The sequence below is a fragment of the Myotis myotis genome, unplaced genomic scaffold, assembly GCF_014108235.1.
Source record: "Myotis myotis isolate mMyoMyo1 unplaced genomic scaffold, mMyoMyo1.p scaffold_m19_p_18, whole genome shotgun sequence".
NCBI classification, from domain to species: Eukaryota; Metazoa; Chordata; class Mammalia; order Chiroptera; family Vespertilionidae; genus Myotis; species Myotis myotis.
In genome coordinates this window covers 6,803,952-6,823,743 of record NW_023416322.1, presented here as the reverse complement: position 1 = coordinate 6,823,743, position 19,792 = coordinate 6,803,952, and the positions used below count along the sequence as shown (strand labels likewise).

At 56.1% G+C, this 19,792-nt stretch overlaps 2 protein-coding genes across 2 annotated transcripts in view; one reads left to right on the top strand and one right to left on the bottom strand.

The window, feature by feature from the left end:
• Positions 1–18,756, bottom strand: part of VANGL2 (VANGL planar cell polarity protein 2) — a 29,497-nt gene extending 10,741 nt beyond the window's left edge. Inside the window, exons 1-3 of the mRNA XM_036344348.1 lie at positions 18,467–18,756; positions 2,220–2,481; positions 1,956–2,076 (exon numbers count right to left, since the gene is read on the bottom strand). Coding sequence (XP_036200241.1) covers positions 1,956–2,076; positions 2,220–2,290 — 192 coding nt within the window. The 5' untranslated portion in view covers positions 2,291–2,481; positions 18,467–18,756. The remainder of the gene's footprint in view (positions 1–1,955; positions 2,077–2,219; positions 2,482–18,466) is intronic.
• LOC118673485 (SH3 domain-binding glutamic acid-rich-like protein 3) lies at positions 3,493–3,884 on the top strand. The gene has a single exon (XM_036344349.1). It carries the CDS (start codon positions 3,528–3,530, stop codon positions 3,807–3,809), a length of 282 nt encoding a protein of 93 aa, XP_036200242.1. The 5' UTR covers positions 3,493–3,527; the 3' UTR covers positions 3,810–3,884.
• Positions 18,757–19,792: the final 1,036 nt, after the last annotated feature.

Here is a 19,792-nt window from a genome sequence, read left to right as displayed (position 1 = left end):
TCTTAAGAGGCTACATGCCGTCTCACAGAGGAGCCCAAGACGACAAGTGGGCAGTGTCCATCTCTCCACTCCTGGACAGCCTGGGCTATGGAGTCACATCCTACACCTGGGATTTAGGCTACACGCCTGAGCCCTGGGGCCTGCCTGGCAGAGTCCGTGATTAAGAGACGGAGGAGGCTCCTCTCCCACAGACAAGAGAGGAGAACGACCTGAAAGGAGAAAGTGGATGCACTGACCACTTTCAGCTCAAGAGCCAGGATCCACTCCTCACCCAGACACATCGCCCGCACTTCCCAAGGACCAAGGCTTGGGAACGCTTCCCAACAGCAGGTGAGCCTATCACACCTCATGCCGGGAGCCGGTCCATCCTTGCTGTTTCAAGGGACCTGGCATATATGGCATACTGTTCTTAATATGTTTGCTCACCTTCTTGGCACTATGTGTTTTAACCAAGGTCACCTCTCTGAGAAAGGTTGTTTCCCCAGGTAGGGATTTTCCCCTGAAGTTAGGGAGGGAATAAAACCCCTTAACTAAGTGCCAGGCGAGTAATTAATCACTTTAACTACGAACAATCATGCTTAAGCTACATAATCTTTACTCCCTGGAATGGAGATAAGAAATGCCCTAACCTTTGGAATAGAGATTGATAGGATTGGAATCAACTGGTATAAATACAGATGTAACAAGACAACAGGACACAGAACCTACACAGAACCTAGCGAGAGAACCTGGCTGAAAAACCTAGAGAGAGAACCTGGCTACAGAACCTGGATAGAACATGGCAAGAGAACATGACTAGAACCTGGTGACTGAACCTGGCTGGAGAACCTGGACAGAACCTGGCTGGAGAACCTAGCGAGGGAACATGGCTACAGAACCTGGCTGGAGAACCTGGCTGGAGAACCTAGCAAGAGAACATGGACACAGAACCTGGCTGGAGATCCTAACCAGAACTTCGCTGGAGATTCTGACCAGAACTTGGCTAGACATCCTGGCGAGGCTGCTGATCAACTGAACCTGTCTCCGTGTCATTCCTTCTTTGCCGACTCCGTCCACACCTTTGGGGACCCCTGGACCTGCTGGGGTTGGACCCCAGCAACCTCAGAGTCACTTCAAGAACTCAGAGCCCAAATCTCGGGAAGAAGGCAGGATTGCGGAAGAGGGAGAAAAAGCATTTGCATCCGGTATTGATCTGTCCCTGGAATTCCCAATGTCAGTCACAAGTTCTTGTGAGAAAAAAAAAAAAGGGCTGGGAATCTCCTGCCCCACAAGATGCTCTCAAGAAGGAAGAGGAGGAATGAGACACGGGCAACCTAGTCATCTCGCATCCTAGCTCTGCCCTGTTCTTGCACTGTGTTCTGCCTACTGACCTCCCTAGCAGGTGAGCACAGCGGGCCACCAGGTGAAAGCAGGAGTATCCGTGTCCTGGATACTCTTCCCAGCCCGGCTCCACACCCCGGCCTCACTTCTCCTCCCTCCCCTTTCCCCCTCCACTCCTCCCGCATCTCATTTACCCAACACCCAGGCGATGCTGTTCTGCAGGCCGACACCAGAGGGTGCCAGCGTGGCCTCGCCTGAAAGCTTCAAAGAAAACTCAGGACTGCCCATTCCCCAGGCCCCATCCAGCCCCCGCCCTCCTATGCTGGATTCCCAGGAGCCTGACTGACCAGCATTGGCCAGAGGAACCAGGGAATCCCCTACACAGCCCAGGTCACCCCCACCTCTCTGAAGATGAGGAAGAAGGAGACTGCTGCTTCCAAAGGGATTTCTACTGAGAGTCCCTCAATTCCACTGAAACAGTGTCTGACCCTGGGACAGACACACACCCTTTCCAGAGCTGGGCCAGCCTTCCAGCCCGCGCCCCCTAGTTCCAGCCCGCGCCCCCCTAGTGGGCCTCCGCTTCGCCAGGGTCAGTCTGGAAACACCCGACCTGCCCCTCACCCCCTGGCACTCACCCGCTCATCCCCGCGAGTGGACTCATTGTCCAGGAGGGGCTCCCCTGGAGCCTGGATCGTCACCGACTTATCCCCGCGGCTCCCATCTCGGCTCTTAGAGCGGTGTCGGTCCCGGCGGTCCCTGCAGCCAGGGCCAGGGGAACAGGCACAGAAAGGTCAAGGGGAGGACCTGGGTCTCCTCACAACCACCCGCACCCCACCACCCCCGCACATACCCACCGCCGGAGCCTCCCACCTCCCACCTCACTCTGCCACCTGGGTCACCTGTGCTTTCGGGAGCTGCGGGAGTGGCCCGACTTGTAGGAGTAGCCCGAGTACTGGGACTCGGTGTCCATGGCGTCGGAACGCCGCGCCTTGTAGCGCTCCAGGGCCACAGGCTGGGGCCTTTGGGGGGGCCCCACAGCCACCTCCTTCAGCACTGGCTTCTTCAAGCCGAAGGGCACCTTCAGGAAATCAACCGTCACCCTGAGGGACTCTATCTTGCTGGACGGGTGGGCTTGTCTCAGAGAAAATCAAGCGACGGCCCCTGGGGAGAGAAAGCAGCTAGTTAGGGGTAGGAGGTCCTGGGGGGGGGGGGTGTCAGCACGAAGCAAGACCACCCGAATGGCAGCCGCAGCAAGCTGTGAGCCTGGCCACTGCCTGAGACTCAAACATCCAGGTCCCTGCTCTATCCAGGGGCCCAGTTCTCCTGCCCGGCATCCTGCCAAGGGCTCAGGGTGGAGGAAGATGCCGGCAAAGGCCTCCCAGAGTGACCCAACCCTGGCGGAGAGACCCAGGGCAATGCTTTCCTATTCTCGGCCAGGGAAACTGAGGCTCAGAGAGGGTGGTGCCGGCCAGGCCAAACAGGCTGGACCAAAGGAGACCAACCCAGAGATCAGGAAGCAACTGGCTTCTGTCCAGGAACTATCCCAGGCCTCTTCTTCACCTGCAGTAACGTCCCCACCTCACAGCGTCTGAATGTGCCCACAGGGGGCTGTCTCTGACGATTCTCTTGACACCATCTCCCCAGCATCTACATCAAACACACCTATAGCTATGGTCCAGGTCAGCTTGGCTGCTCCCCTGGAGGCTGAGTGTCTGTGTGTTTGTGCACGTGTGTGCTAGTACTGGGCGGGGTGAGGGATGGCAAGGAGTGAGGGTTCAGGGAACCCAAAGGCCAAACATCCTGAAATGAGCAAGATGGTGAGTTTATCTATTTGTGGGCTAAGGGGCAGCATCTTTCACCTACACATTCACATTCTAATTTTGCAGAGGACAATGACCTCTCCTTCCCACCTTTCCCCAACTCTCACCCAAATCCTGCTCATTCTTCAGAGCTGCCCCCAGCCCTTCTCAGGAGCGCCCCCCCCCCCACCTACTCTAGCACCAATGTCCTATTGTCCCCTCTGACCCAGACCCCACCAATCACCATCATGCTCTGAGTGCTTATGCCCGATCTTCACTCACTGAGTCATCAACTCTTCCTCAGGCGCCTACTAAGAACTATGTACAGTGGGAAACCGCTCCCTAGCGGCAGCAGCGTCTCCCAGCTGCAGCCACCACCGCTCCTCCGCCAGTCCGTCCGCCCGCAGCATGAGCGGCCTGCGAGTCTACAGTACGTCGGTCACCGGGTCACGCGAAATCAAATCCCAGCAGAGCGAAGTAACCCGCATCCTGGATGGGAAGCGCATCCACTACCAGCTAGTGGACATCTCCCAGGACAACGCCCTATGGGATGAGATGCGAGCCTTGGCGGGCAACCCCAAGGCCACCCCACCCCAGATTGTTAATGGAGACCAGTACTGTGGGGACTATGAGCTGTTTGTGGAGGCTGTGGAACAAAACACGCTGCAGGAGTTCCTGAAACTGGCCTGAGCCAAGCCCAGGCTGGCCAACCGCATTCCCTCCCCACATTCCCCTGCCCCCAGCAATTGTGGGCCATGAAGGACCTCGTGACCAACTCCTTGTTACTCCTCACCTTCTGCCCTCAGAGCCCTGTCCCCCATCCCAAGCCTCTCCTCCTCCCTTTACCTGTACCCCCTCTCCGCATTCAGAGGCAGCATTCCTGACCCAGTAGTCTCAGAAATTGTCTTAAGCAACAGCCCAAGTGCTGGCTGTCTCAACCTGGCCCTGGGACTGCCACCCTGCCTGGCACTGGCTAATGGGCATCTTTGTTGGTTCCATTAGCCTGGGCTCTGCCAAAGGCCCCGCAACCCCCAACCTGGGAACACCCTAGAGACAATTAAATGTCCCATTCCAAAAAAAAAAAAAAAGAACTATGTACAGTGGGTATGCAGGGGCGAAACAGGCTCTGATTTACAGTCTGTGGGGCAGGTGTACATTGAGCAAGAAAACAGGTGAGCACAAGTGACTAACGTAGACTGATGGAAGGAGAAGACCAGGATGGAAGGAGAAGACCAGGATGGAAGGAGAAGACCAGGATGGAAGGAGAAGACCAGGAACCTATGAGCGACAACGCTGGGGAGAGGGGCTACTTTAAGTTGGGTGGCTCTGGAAAGTCTTCCTGAGAAAATGACACCTACGCCCGAAGGAGAGCAGGCGTTAACCAGGCAGAGTGGAAGGGGAGCCACGGAGCAGAGAATCAGGTGTGGAAGGCCAGCAGTGAGGAGCTGGCTGTATTTTGAGAAGCTGAAAGACCAGCGGAGCTGAGGAGGGGACAGGACAGTGGAAATGGGAGCTGAAGAGGCAGCCAGGCTATCACAGGGTCCGTGGGCCCAGTGACGGGCTCGTGGGCTATTTAAAACAATGGGAAGGCTGCACAGGACTTCAGCTATCAGACATGAACTGAAAGAGGAAGAGAAATGGGGAGATTAGTAAGGAAGTTCCTGCAGTCATGCAGGCTTGAATGGGCAGAGCAGCAAAGGCGGTAAGAAATGGCCAAGCTTGAGCCCAGTGTTGGTGGTAGGATCCACAGGACTAATGAGGCCTGGCTGAGGGGGAGCAGGGATCTCTGGCCTGAGCAAGAGTTGGTGGCAGTGCCGTTAGAGGGTAGGCGAGACTGTGGAGGAAGCAATTGGGCAGGGAAGACGATGCGCTCCGTTTCCAACGTGCCGAGGTCATGGCCTGAGAGGCAGGGGAGGAGGCAGCTGGTGTCAGAGGAGCTGGACTCAGAAGCTGGGGCTTCAAGATCATGGGAATGAATGGGATCACCTAGGCCAGTGTCAGCATTTTGAAAAACCCTAACTTAACTCTGGTGCCGTGTCACATATAGAAATTTTTTTATATTTGCAACCATAGTAAAACAAAGACTTATATTTTTGATATTTATTTTATATATTTAAATGCCATTTAACAAAGAAAAATCACCCAAAAAAATGAGTTCGCGTGTCACCTCTGACATGCGTGTCATAGGTTCGCCATCACTGACCTAGGCAGTGGTCGGCAAACTGCGGCTCGTGAGCCACATGCGGCTCTTTGGCCCCGTGAGTGTGGCTCTTCCACAAAATACCACGTGTGGGTGCGCACGTACAGTGCCATTGAAACTTCGTGGCCCATGCACAGAAGTCAGTATTTTGTGGAAGAGCTACCTCAAGGGGCCAAAGAGCCGCATGTGGCTCGCAAGCCGCAGTTTGCCGACCACTGACCTAGGGGATTACATAAGAGGTCCCTGAGAACCCCAATACGCAAATGTGTCCAGAGGAAAGGGAGCAGGCAAAGGGCTGAGAAGGTGAGGCCAGAGGAGTGGGCTTCCAGCAGCCGAGGTGGGAGTAAATCGGCCCGCTCAAGTGCTGCCAAGAGGTTGACTCAGTTCAGGACGAAAACGAGTTTGCTTCGTTGAATTGTTACCTTTTCCCCAATGAAACGACACCATCGCCAACATGCAAACAGGTACCATAACAGTATCCACCACCCTCCCATGGGCACAGAGCGCGTAACTGACACCCACCTAGTAAGTGAATATGCCCCTGACTCAGGGAAAGGGCAGTGAGTGCAGGAAGATGAAATCAATGCTAAGCCCACTAACGGAATTATCTGGAGGCACTCCGTGGCCTCGTGATGTCTGTCACGTCCCCGTGTCAAGGCAAGTGTGTGACAGAGACACACCTGGGAGACAGAGATGGAAGACCTTCACCCAACCCGACCTTTCTGAACGCCTTTACCACAAGCAAGCAGGGCCCTTGCCCATCGCTCTGTGTACAGTTCCCATCTTGGGCTCTTCCACCTGCCTCCCGAGAACCCACTCTACTGGCTTAGTCCTCACTATGCAGAGTGGAGCAAAAATAGGTTTACAGTTGTGAGTACACAAAACAGAGTTTACTCTTGCATTATTGATTATTATTGTATTATTTTCCATATGAACAACTGTAAACCTACTTTTGCCCCACCTTGTAGTTTAGATGTCTCCCTTGCCTCTCTCTTGCTATGGATAAGCCTATTCTTTTTAAAAAAATATATATATATTTGTATTGATTTTTTTTTAAATATATATTGTATTGATTTTTTACAGAGAGGAAGGGAGAGGGATAGAGAGTTAGAAACATCGATGAGAGAGAAACATCGATCAGCTGCCTCCTGCACATCTCCTGCGGGGATGTGCCCGCAACCAAGGTACATGCTCCCGACCGGAATCGAACCTGGGACCCTTGAGTCCGCAGGCTGACGCTCTATCCACTGAGCTAAACCGGTTAGGGCTGTATTGATTTTTAGAGAGAGAGGAAAGGAGAGGGAGAGAGCGATAAACATTGATGTGAGAGAAACAGCAAAACATTGATGGGCTGCCTCCTGCACGCCCCCTACTGGAGATCGAGCCCACAACTCAGGCATGTGCCTTTGACCTGGAATCAAATCTGCAACCTTTTGGTGCACGGGACAACGCCCAACCAACTGAGCCACACGGGCTCAGCCTATTCTTTCTTGTCCTCTTCCTAAAAAATGAATTTCACCAGGAGGTTCAAAGAGAGAAAGTGCGGTACAAACCAACGTGGGTGGAGACATTAAGGGGAAAAGGACTGTCATTGAGGTGCAGAGCCACCAGAACCCAGACTCTCCCTCTCCTCATCCACATTCAAACACTCACATCGGCCACAGGCACTGGCAAAAAAAAAGTCTGGAATTTGCACCCAAGGATCTGCATTCAAAACCTAGCTGTGACCACGGGCCGGCTGCTTCTCTGTGCTTTGTAGTCTGGTAGGCTCGTCAGACAGGGAAAATAATAATGCATACTTGATGGTGTGGCTGTGAGGATCCTGGGGGTGAAAGAAGTGCTTTTATAAACTACTCAGCTAGTAATTAAGTAAGCAATTAATATGCTCTGGCTCCAGGATCTCTCCTACTCCAATCCCCAGACACTTCCTCTGAGACTTGGAAAATAGGTGGTATAAAGAAATCCCGGTGTTAGTCTGCCTAAATAAAGTCTCTCACACATACACACACACTCAGACACCCCTGTGACCAAAACCACCACTTCAAACACACCCAGGAGGGAGGCTAATGCCATTGTGTTTCCCCTACAGATAAATTTCAGACCAGACCAGAGAGCCAGTCCCCTCCCAGCCCTTTGTTCTGAACTGCTCAGCCTAGAGCCCTACCGTTCTCCCAGCTACTTATTAAAGACCCAACGTAAAACCTGCTCCCCTGGCCTGCTTCTCCCACCCCGACCAAAGCACGCTCCACCCTCCCTTGCCGGTCAGAAGGGCCAAAAAATGAACCAAATTTCAGAGAACAATTTCTGTCCCCTCAAGTCCCCTCAAGTCATCCCAGCACGGGAGAGGCTGGAGAGGGGCGGTGGGTGAGCAGCAGAAGGGCAGAAGTTTCCCTGGTATAATCAGCCTCAGGAATCAGGGGTTTGGAGGGTCTCCAGAGCGGGCAGCGTTCCCAGGAAAGAGAGTGGGGGAGGGATCCTGGGATGAGATCAACAAGTGGAAATGAAGGGAAGCGGATTTGGTGTGGGGCAGGGAGGGCCTCGGGTGGGGGAAGGGGAGTGGCGGGCTGTAAAAGGGAATGTGTCCCATGGCTTTCCACCTTGTCCCCACCCCCAAGACACACACACATACTCAACTCTGTCCTCTGCTCAAACCAACCATGGATTATCTGGGGTTAAAAGGAGACCACGAAGGAGGGAGGGAGGGAGAGAGAGCCCGTCACAAAAAAGGAGACCCTTCTCCCCTCCAAAGGCCTTTCAGAAATCAAATTAATGGAATGTGTCTCAGTATCATCTCAGGGGGATTGGGGGGAATGTTAGGGAGGGTGTGGGGGCTTTTGTCCCAGCTGCCCAGCTTCTCCCACATGGGTCACCATGGCAACCAAAGCCCCCTGTTGCCTAGGTGATGGCAGCCGGTCCAGGAACCCATACCCAGTATCCAAATCAGGGAGGTTATGGAGGTGGGGGTGTTTGGGACAAAGAGGGAGAGAATGGGGTTTCTTCTCTGGCGGCCCCAGCTTTTGTCTGAGCTCTGGGATCAGGTTTCTTTAGGAAACAATTGGAGGCCTCTGGAAAAAACTACACTCAGAACCTGGCAACAGGCAGAAGCAAGGCCTTAGGGGGAGGGGAGAGGGGGAGGTTGGTATTGGCCGAAATGCAGACCAAGACTAGACCCTTCCCCACGGCCCCACTCGGAGGAGCAGCTCAGGGGGAAGAGGGCTTGGACACAGATGTTGGCATCCCCATGGTACCACCTCCTTTGGCTGCTCTAGTCCAGGGCCACCCTACTGCCCAGTCCCAGCTCCTCCAAACCCGGGATGGGGAAAGGAGGCCGGGCAGAGACGGAGATGGGGCTGGGGAAGGTGCTGTGGGAGCCAGAGAAGGAGAGGTGGGGAGGAGAGGGGAGGGGACAGGGCACAAACATGCACCTGAAAGAGGTGCTGATTGCTCCTCAACTTCGCCAAGGACGGGGCTGCAGTCAGTGGAGGTGCGTGGGCTGGTTTCAGAACGGACTACTGGAGGGGGTAGAGGAAGGGGAAGACAAGAAGCCAAAAGCGTTCCTCTCAAAGGGCAGGTCTCTGCCAGGACCGCCTTCAACCGAGGCCTTCCTCTCAGCCCGGGACCAGGGAAGGGTGGTCCTGCCTGGACGCAGGAGGATGGCCGTGACCACCTCCTCTGTGCCACCTGCAGGGGAGTCTAGGGACCCCTGCCCATGAAAGCCCTCATTCCCACACAAGAGCCTGGGTCTTCGCATGTGCCCCGCACGCCCTTCCCCACTGCAACCCTCGAGTGGTGTGGACATGGGGGCGCCCCCTTATCTTCCCCCACCACAGCCCCAACTTGCAAGGATACCCACGTGAGTTCCACCCCAAGTGCTGGACGCCCGCCCTCCTGGGTGCCACCAGGAGCCCCACCTCCCAGCCCAGTGGCCCCGGAGCTGGATGTCTGATCAGAGAGAAAGCACCTGAGGCCAGAGTGAGGCACAGCAGAGACTCAAAGTCCCACCGGTCCCTCCCAGACCCCTTGTTTTTCCTCTTTGCCACGCTTCTCCCAAAGCGTCATCCCTTCTCCGAGTCTCATCGGTGAGCTCAATCTAGGCCGCCCTGTAGACACCAGTGGGGAGCGGAAGGTGTCCAATGTGGGGGACCCTAACAGGGCTCCATGGAGGACAGAGCGGTACCCAAACCTCGGACTGTAGCCATGTCATTCCCGGCTCCCCCTCAATCCCCTCCCTCAGGAGGAGGCCCTGGACTGACCCGGTGCAGCAGGCGCCCGCACTAAGCTGGAAGAGGCCTTCGAGGTACAACCTGAGTTCTACAGAGAAAAGGGGGAACCAGAGAAAGAAGGTAGGGAGCCCGTGGCCATGACGTGTGAGCAGCCCGCTTCTGGGCCCCATTGTTTAAAAGGACCTCACATGCTGTGACTGAGGTGTGCTCTTCTCAGAGCAAGTCCCGGACCCTTCACGAGCCTCCTTCTGCTTCTAGAACGGCCAAGACTGCAGGGCCAGGACAGAGGAGAATTCACGGACTCCTGCCCTAACCCCTCTTCTCACCACACAAAGGGACAGAGAGGAGACAGGCCCAAGCCGAGACCACCGAGACCAAAGAGCCCTTCCCCTCGAAGGGGTGGTCTCTGCCCCTACAATTCACCACTCCCAACGGAGGGTCCAGATGTTCCTTCCTTCCTTCCCATCCAGCCTCAGGCTGTGGACAAGCCACCATTCCAAGAGGCCCATGCGGGGTCTCGGGCCACAAGAAGGACAAAGGCACAGAGGGGGCCAGGACCAGCCCTGACTCCTCAGTCCTGCCCCCTGAAAAAGGGCCCAGTCAGTGTCCCTGGGGACAGTGCTGCCCCGGAGGCCGGAGAGAACAGCTGGATCTCAGTGGGCTGAGGGGGAGGAAAGAGCTGGACCAGGGAGCCCAGGAGCTGGCACCACGTGCCCCACTCCAGCCCTGCTCACCAGGCGGGCGCTCTCCCAGGACAGCCCCAGACATGAGCTCACCATCCCGACAGCCCCAGGCAAGGGGCAGAACCTCCCCCTCACAGGGCTGAGCAGCAAGGGAGAGGCTGTGCTGGGGCCACCAGGCGCCTCTGTTTCTAGAGCTGCCCCCGACCAGACCCCGGGGCAAGGAGCCGGGGAGGGCCCGCAGGCTGGGCTCCGGGCCAGGATACCTGAGCTTGCGTTCTAACTGAAAAGGAGTCAGGGAAGCCAGGGCCACGCCTCTCCAGCTACGTCCTTAATCTCCCTCCATCTAAGGCTGGGTACCCTCCAAATCCACAGACACACTTAAACACAGACACACGCTTACACCCACAGGCACATTCCCCCCTGAAACCTGGAAGGGCTCCTGCCTGCCCCGCCCAGCTCCACCTGCCCTGGCCAGGCAGGTTCTGTAGAGACCTGCTCTGCTTTCTCTGGCACCCCTACCCCCACCCCAGCTCTCAGAAAGTTTCTGCCCCCACAGAACACCACACACAAGCACACACAAGGGCGTAGACACACACACACACACACACACCCCGGAGCCCTCCATTCTCTAGCCTCCCCTAGACCCATTCCCAGTCAGGCTGGCACGGAAGGTGGGCAGGGGAAGAGTGTGCAGTAGCAAAGGTGAGTAATCCCTTTGGCACCTGTCCCAGGTGGAGGCTGAGCTGGTGAGAAGGGAACCAGGGCTTCTAGATGCCTGGATGCTCTGTTTAATTTTCGCCAATGGGCAGGTCTCACAATTCCCACCCACCAGGCTCCAAGATGCTTCTTCCTCGGCTGGGGCAAAGGACTGGCCCCTACCTGCCCACCAGGTAAGCTATGGAAGAGCCAAGAAAAAGAAACAGGGAGCTCGGAATTGTCTGCAGGGACAAGAGAAGGTGGACAACGGCACGTGAGCCAGCTGTAAGGGCCCACAGGCCAACCTCCTGTGCACACCACTCCCACCTCAGGGCAAACAAAAAACGCCTCCGACCCTCCCTTCCTAAGACACTCGGTCAGTAGGCACCAACCCCGACCCTGAGAGCCCTGCCTCGCAGTAGGTGAGGGGGAGCCGGCCAACCCTAGGCCTGCATCCGATGGAGACAGCTGCAATGTGGGGCCGCTGGCAGTGAGGGCTGGTTTGTACGGCGAAAGCAGGAGGGTGGGCCTGAGGGTGGGCGACACAGTGTGACGGGTGCAAGTGGCACGCCTGAGCTTCACCATTCTGAAAACCTCCTCCTGACACTTCGCCAGCTCTTATCTAGGAAAATCAAGCCAGCTGAAAGGCCACGCACCCAGCAACCTCCCTCACCCTGACAAGCCCATCGCCTGAGGTTTCCACTCTTCCTGGAGTCCAACGTCCCCCACCCCTTCTATGTGCCACCTCCATTCTACGGATAAAGCAGGTGATTCAGAAACAAACAAACAAGTGTCCCTGTTCACACGTGGTTGTTTTTTGAAGTTACCGCATTCACACCTCAAGCTCAGCACCTGTTCCTTCCTAACTCCCACTTACCCTAAAAAGCCAGAGCCCTCCCCAGAGTCAAGCACAAATACATCATCGCTCTTCTGATTAGGGGCCTGGCCCTTATTGCCTGCAGAGTTTTCCAGCAACTTCCTACCAGTATCCTTTAGACCAGCGGTTCTCAACCTGTGGGTCGCCACCCCTTTGGGGGTCGAACGACCCTTTCACAGGGGTTGCCTAAGACCATCGGAAAACACATATATAATTACATATTGTTTTTGTGATTAATCACTATGCTTTAATTATGTTCAATTTGTAACAATGACATCGGGGGTCACCACAACATGAGGAACTGTATTAAGGGGTCGCGGCATTAGGAAGGTTGAGAACCACTGCTTTAGAGCCTCGCTTTTGCTGGAGAGCAGCTCTCTGTAAAGGATACTGGTAGGAGGTTGCTGGAAAACTCTGCAGGCAGGAGGGACAGGCCCCTGCCAGTCACAAACAAGGCCCCGGGCTACGGTGGCTGGAGCACCCATAGGTGAAGAGGCCCAGCAGAGAGGAAGAGGCCAGCCCCAGGAGACGTTCTGCCCAGGGTGGCAGCCATGCCCCAGGCTGTGACAACTAGGTGTTCCTCTTGTTCCACCAGGAGACCCCGATGACCCGCCTCCATGACCGCCTCCGGGGAAGCTTCTCTACTCCTCAGGCTGGTAACTGGACTCCAGTGTGCTTTTCAGAAGACAGGGGAATCATTCAAGTTCAAGATTAAAGGCAATAATGAGCAAAATCAGACCTAATTGGAATGAGAGTAAGGGAAGAGGGAAAGAGCACGTTGGGAACAGAAGAGCAATGAAGTGAGACAGGCCTGACACAGCCTCTTAGGAGCTATGTCATCCCAATGAGTGGCTCATCATCTCCAAACTTCAGTTTCCTTATCTGTAAAGTGGGGATAACAGTGCTTACTTGGGAAGGTTAAGAAGAGCTCTCAAGGAAATAATGTATACAGAATATCGCAGAATCGGGCACATAACAGAGGTTCAATAAAATGTTATTTCCTTCCTCTTTATCCTTCAAGAGGGCAAAAGGCCAATCCCCAGCCTCATTGCAAGAAGTAAATCCCGCCCTAACTGGTTTGGCTCAGTGGATAGAGCGTCAGCCTGCGGACTAAAAGGTCCCAGGTTCGATTCCAGTCAAGGGCATGTACCTTGGTTGTGGGCACAACCCCAATAGAGGGTGTGCAGGAGGCAGCTGAGCAATGTTTCTCTCTCATCGATGTTTCTAACTTCCTATCCCTCTCCCTTCCTCACTGTAAAAAAATCAATAAAATATATTTTTTAAAAAAAGAAGTAAATCCCCACCCAGAATTCAAAGAATCACCTTTGGCTAGTGTTGGCCCCAAATGACAGCCCCTCTCTGAGACCACAGCCAGGCACTGCCTAGGAAAGCAGCCAAAACCCTCTTCCTCTCTCTGCCTCTTTCCTCAGGGGTCCTGGATCCCCAGCCTCTCCCCTCCCCTCCCTCCTTCACATACAGTGACGCAGGGCCTGTGCTTCAGTCACCTCCCACTCTCCTACAGGCACCAAGCCCAGCTGTGTATGGAGTGGCCCAGGAAAGGGGCCCCAAGCTTCCTGCCCCACCCCAGCCCCCAGCTTCTTCCCACTCTCCCCTCTCCCTGCCCCTCCCTGATTACCAGGATATCCTCAGCTCTGCTGAATCCAACCCCGCTTCTCCCAAACCCTCCCCAGATGTCACATCTGTAATTACCAACCTTGCCAGGGGCACTGGACAAGCACAGCAGTACCTCATTTCCAACCCCACCCCTCCACCCCCCACCCCCCACCCCCATGCAGGCCTCTGCCTCCTACTAGGCACTATGCAGGGTGGAGGGAAGGAATGGAAAGATCCTCCCTGAGCTGCCTCATTTCTCTCCAGGTCTCAAAAAGGTGACATGACAGAAGGCTACCCAAGTCAGGTCACCAAGTCAGACCTTCAGAAGAGAGCGCTGCTAGGAAGCAGGTGTGGGTAGGATTTCCTCCCAGGCCTCTCACACCTGCCCCCCAGTAGCACGAGATTACCCACCTGGAGTGGGTAAGAGGAGAAATGCCAGTTCAATTCAAAGAGATGGGAAGTTGACACTCAGTAGAACAGGAAGATGGGAATCCACGGGGATGAAGGTAGATGCATATAGGAGGGAGCTGCCCAGAAAAGAGGAAAGAGTGAGTTTAAAAAGTCCCATCCCTGCCAGCCAGTGTGGCTCAGTGGTTGAGCATTGACCCATGAACCAGGTCACAGTTCCATCCCCAGTCAGGGCACGTGACCTGGGTTTCGGTCTCAATCCCCAGTAGAGGATATGCAAGAGGCAGCCGATGGGTGATTCTCATCATTGATGTTTCTCTCTCCCTTCCTCTCTGAAATCAATAGAAACATAAACACACACACACACACACACACACATATATAAAAGTTCCTTCCCCACCCAGACTCTGAAAAAGGCAGTAATATCCCAGTCTTTCCTCTTCCCATTTCCTTCATCCCACCAACCACCTAGGACTTGGTTTTATAGGCAGGGAAACTGAGGCCAAGTCCCCACCACATACTTCAGGACCCGATAATACCAAGTTGTGTGTGGTTCACCAACACCCCTGACCTGGCTCAGCCTCTCCCTGCAGCGCCGTCATTTAAGTCCAGCCAAGGCCAATCCATACCCTGGAATATGATTCAGCCATGAGAAGGAGTGCAATCTGACACCTGCTACATCGTAGATGAGCCTTGAAAAGATCACATGACGTACGGGAAGCCAGACACATTGGATAATTCCATCTATGAGACATTCAGGATAGGTAAATCCGCAGGCAGAATGCAGATTGGGGGTGGGAAGGAAGGAACTGCTTGATGGGCACTGGTTCCTGTTGGGTGGTGGAAAGGATTTCAGATAGAGGCCAGAGTTGCACAACCCTGAGAGTCTACTAAATGCCACTGTTCGCCTTTAAATGGTTAATTTTACGTTATGTGAAGTTCACCTCAAGTAAAAAACCAGCCAGCGTAAGGCACATCTCCACGTACCTTCCCACAGCAAGCACTCTTGCTCTATGGCGGCCTCCAGAACATACCTCCACACAGCACTCACGGGGCCAAGCGATCCACATGCTAATGCATGTCTCCCTGTGAAAACCCGTCTCATGCGCCCCTCCATCCCAGTGCCAATAGGAAGTGCCCCGCAAGGTCTGCCAGAAGAAGAGCACAAGCAAAGCCTTGCTGTCCTCCCAGCCCAGCCCTCTCTCCATCGCATCTTCAACCAGAACCAGAACCACAGCTGCTTCCATCGACTACCGAGCACGTCCCCTGTGCCCGGCACCGTATGATGCGCTCTCCACCTACGACTTCACTTCACACTCATAAACCTAAGAGGCAGGACCTATTTTAACTCCATGATACAGGTGAGGCTTCCAAAAGTTCTCTCTTTTTCTCTAAGGCAGTGGTTCTCAACCTTCCTAATGCCGCCACCCTTTAATACAGCTCCTCATGTTGTGGTGTCCCCCAACCATAAAATTATTTTTGTTGCTACTTCATAACTGTAATGTTGCTACTGTTATGAATCGTAATGTAAATATCTGATCTGCAGGATGTATTTAGGCGACCCCTGTGAAAGGGTCATTCCACCCCCAAAGGGTCGCAACTCACAGGTTGAGAACCGTTGCTCTAAGGCCACAAAACTAGGAAGTGACAAAACGGAATTTAAAAGCAGCTGAAACCCAGGGAAGGAGGCCTTGGGGACCTGGGATTCCTTGAGAAAGGCCCTATCTGGGGTTGGAGGATGGTGTCCTAAGACACCTTAGAGGCTGAGGGCTGGGTTCTTAAACCCCAGCATCGCATCACTACTTAGTGCTAATTCCAACCATGTTAGACTCTTCCCTTTGGCCTCGGAGTGTGGGGAGCTGTTGAAGGAGGAGCTAAGGAGACAACTGGAATCCCTAAAACTCAGAGGAAATGAGGAGAACCCCAGAACTCTTCCCTCCAAAGCTTCTGTTAGCCAAGGAAGTTCACCTCCCTTCTAACTGGAAGGACCGCTTGGAAATCAGAGAAGCAGACAAAAGTCTGTCTCGCTCGAGACCCAGGGAAGGGGGCCCTTCCTCAGACTTCCAGGGAACAGAAGGAGCAGCCAGTGGGCACTGCGGAGAGGCCTGCCTCTGAAAAGTTAGAGGAAACAGAAGGAGCAAGACGGGGGGGGGGGGGGGGGGGGGGGCGGGGAAGAGAGGGGGCATGTGGCCACTGGGTCCAGTCTGGACGTGCTTGAGGGATGGCACTTCTTTTTGTCTCCTTGGACGAGGGCCCCCCCAGTACACATGCACGCAGAGAGAGTGCACGCAGCAAGCAAGGTGCCAAAGTCCAAGCACACTGTGCTGGCTGCGGGCGCACGCTGGCCGCAGGAGCCCTGCCCATCAGACGGGGGCCAGATTGGAGGGAATAATGCGTTTTTTTTAAATCCAGTCTTTTCCTATCTGCCTCTATACCCAGCCCCAACATACTCTAACTCCCACTGCTCTTATCCCAGAGTCTTAGGAAAGGTGGGGAGTCTGAGGACTTACAGAGGAAACGTCCCAATGGCCTGTGCCCATTAGGGCCTCTAACATTCCAGTCCAATTTCCCAGAGACCCTACTGGCCAATCACAGTCTCAGCTCCTAAAACTGGGTGCCTTGACCTGACCTCTGCCAGCAAGAGGAACATGGCCGAGAGAGGGAAAGGGGCAAACAAGGAGCGCACCCGCAAGAAGGAAAAGGCCACCCCCTCCCCTCACTCCAGAAAAGACGAGAGAGAGGAGGCAAAGCAGGTGGCTGCTGCTTCTCTGGGAAGCGATACAGCCCCTTCCCAGGCAATAGGACTTCCCACGGTGCTGTCACGTGGTGGGGTGTGGGTACCTGCCCCTTCCCCAAATCAGGCATCTGCCCTCTTGCAAGCTCAGCCCCCATTCCTCGCTCTCAGACCTGGCCCCAGACCACAGCCCCGTCCAATCATGCTTCTTGCCAGTGAAACGGGAAACCATTTGACAAACCACACACACACATTTTCAAAAACTCCTGAAGACCACCCACCTCTGGCCTCCCCAGAGCTCCCATGCCACCTTCTCAACCCCATGAGGGAAACCCCAGTTGCTTGGCACCCGGTCGCATCCATTCCAAACCCCAAGACTCCTGGGGAACTGTCGGATGCTGGAAGCAGGGCAGTTAGTGGGCTCGGAGGCAGAAACCCCAAGAAAGCTTTCCACGAGAACAGTGGCCTGGGGGGCAGGGGGGTGAACTGGAGCTGGAAAGCCAAGCATGTAACCTCTCCAAGCACTAGAACCCAACCTATGATGAGGGGTTGGGGGTCCTTCTTATTCTTTTTCCTGATCCCTCCACTCCCTGATTCCTCCAGGACTATAACCAGAACCCCCTTTCCCTATTCCTCACAACACACATCCTTTGCTAGAAAAACCCACTTCCCAAAACAGACCCCTCATAAGATGGCCCACTCACTCTCACCCATACGTCTCAGCGGCTTAAGGCAGTGCCCGCGAACCCAGTCAGGGACACCCAAGAAGTCTCAGAAGCCTCCAGAGAGGCCTCCCTTTGGGTTTTCTGCCAGGAAAGTCTGCCTGCAGAGGCAAGAGGTGGTACCCCCAACACCCAGAAATAGGCACCACCTATGCGGGCACACACACACACACACACGCACACACACACACACTGGTACTTATCCACACACAAACCTTACGCACAGGAGCACAGATTCAGTCACATCGCTTCCCAGGACACAGGTGCACACACGCCCATTTGGATATGCCCCATTCTGCTCTTACACACCCACCTTCCTCCATACCTATGCACCTCTTTCCCATGAGCCCCCCCCCCCCCCGCCCCCCGGTCCCACAGACACACAGCCCTTCCCCAGAGTGTACCCATAAATCCATATCCAAACACACAGCAGATCCACGGCCGGCCGCTCCCTGGGTGCACACACACTCAGGCACAGAAAAACACCTCCACCTCCAAACCAGGGGCCCACCTGCAGGACACAGAAAACAAAGACGAGTGCACACTGGTCCCCCACCAGCCCTTTCAAACTCACCAATGCAGAGCCCCCCCCGCCCCCCAAATGGGTAAAGGGGAGTGGGGAGAGGGAGGCAGCGCATGCCCAGGGCCCGGGTCTCAGCCCGCTGGCCCCATCCTGCTGGCCCCATCCTCGGGGGCACAGACACACACACACACACACACACCCTCCACTCTCCAGGGCAGGCCCCCCAGACACCACTTCACACCCTGAGCCCCCTCCTAGGCCCCTCCCCACACTCCAGGGCTGCGAATGCACCCGAAGCGCCTCGCTTCCGACACCCGCAGACCCCATCCTCGCACTCCCGGTCTCTGGCTCTAACAGGCTCCCCCGAGATCATGCAGGCCCTCGCCCGGACCCCGGACCCCGGGCCCAGGAAAGTCCCCGGCTCTCCAGGCCCGGCTCCGCCCCCTCCCACACGCCCCTTCCCCTCCCAAAGTTGGGGGGGTGACTCGGCGGTGCAGCGGGGGATCGAACCGGAAGGGGACTGACCCACGCTCCCCTTCCCCCATTCGCCGCCCCGCTCGCTCGGGGGCCGGGCACCCCCTGGCCCCTGGCATGATCGTCCTCCTGTTCTGTTGCTTTCTTTCTTTTTTTTTTGCAAACTTTGCCCGCGCCCCGTGCCCCGGCTCACCCGCCGCTGCGACCTGCCCAGTGGCCTCGGCGGGCGCCCCGCCGCCCGGCGCCTTTGTATCCGCAGCGCCCCGGGTCGCTCCGAACTCCGCACTCCCAGCCCGACGGGTGGACGCGGGGGGTGAAGGGGGCTCAGCAGCCCGGGCACCCCCTCTTCGTCCCAGACCGCTGCCTCTGCCCCCTCAAGGCCCCGGGGCAGGGGGCCGGGGGCAATGGGGGCGCTCAGGCACCCATGGCGGACCCTGGTATCTAGAAATCGGGGATCAGGAATCGGGACTCAGACCGGGAGCCGGCGGCGGCGGGGGAGGGGACGCGGCGTGGGGCGGAGGGGCGGGGAGCCTCCCGGCGCCGCCCCCCGGCTGTTCCCGCCGCCGCCGCCCTCCCGCCGCCGCGCCCATTGTCTGCGGCCCGGCTCTTCCCGGAGTCGGCGCTCCTCCCACCGGCGCCTCCAGGTGCCTGCGGCCCTGAGCGGGCCCGGCGGCGGGGCCACCACCCCGCACCGCCCCGAGCCCCCATCGAAGGCCTGGGGACTCCTCGACTCCTGGCCTTGCCCAGCCTGCAGCCCCTCCTGGGCCGCTTTCCTCGACCCAGCGTCGGGGACCGACCCGAGCCCCGGGGGATGGCGGTGTTCAATGCTTTAGGGCCACCGAGCGGCTGCACGAAGTCCAGCGGAATCTGGGACATGGAAAGCTTGATCCTCCCCGCAACCCCCCAAACACACACACCACCACCCCCGAGCCTGGAAAAGGGGGAGTCACCCCGATGGTAATTAGTGGCGAGAGACGCACCCCCCTTCCCATGCATACGGGGATTTCCCCGACACCAGCACCACCATATTCCCCCGCTTCCAAAAATAATTTAATTACTTGGTGCTCCAGCTGCGAGCGGCTGCCGCCCGGTCGGTGCGGGGCGCTCCCTCATTAGCGCGCGCCCCTCCCCTCTGGTTTGAGCATCGGGATTAATTACAAAGGGAGCCCCGCCGTGGGCGGTGGGGGAGGGCGAGGCGACCGGGGCGCCCGGAGTTTGGCTGGCCTCGGAGAGGGGCCCTTCTTCCAGGAATAAAAATGCTTTGTCCTGTCCTGTCTCTAACCCCAAGCAGGCGGGGCTCTGGACCCCAGGGTTTCAGACACCTTGGAGTGAGTTGGAGGGATTACAGGGCGTCTAAAAATATCCGCAATCCTGGGGGTATTTCTGCCTTCAAGAAACCTGGTGGGGTTCGTGAAGTGGAGCAATGGACGGAACCCACCCAGAGTGACCCCCGCCATGAAAGTCACTCTAGGCTGTGGGAAATCCATGTTTCCTTTGGAAGAAATGAAAGCAGAAAGTA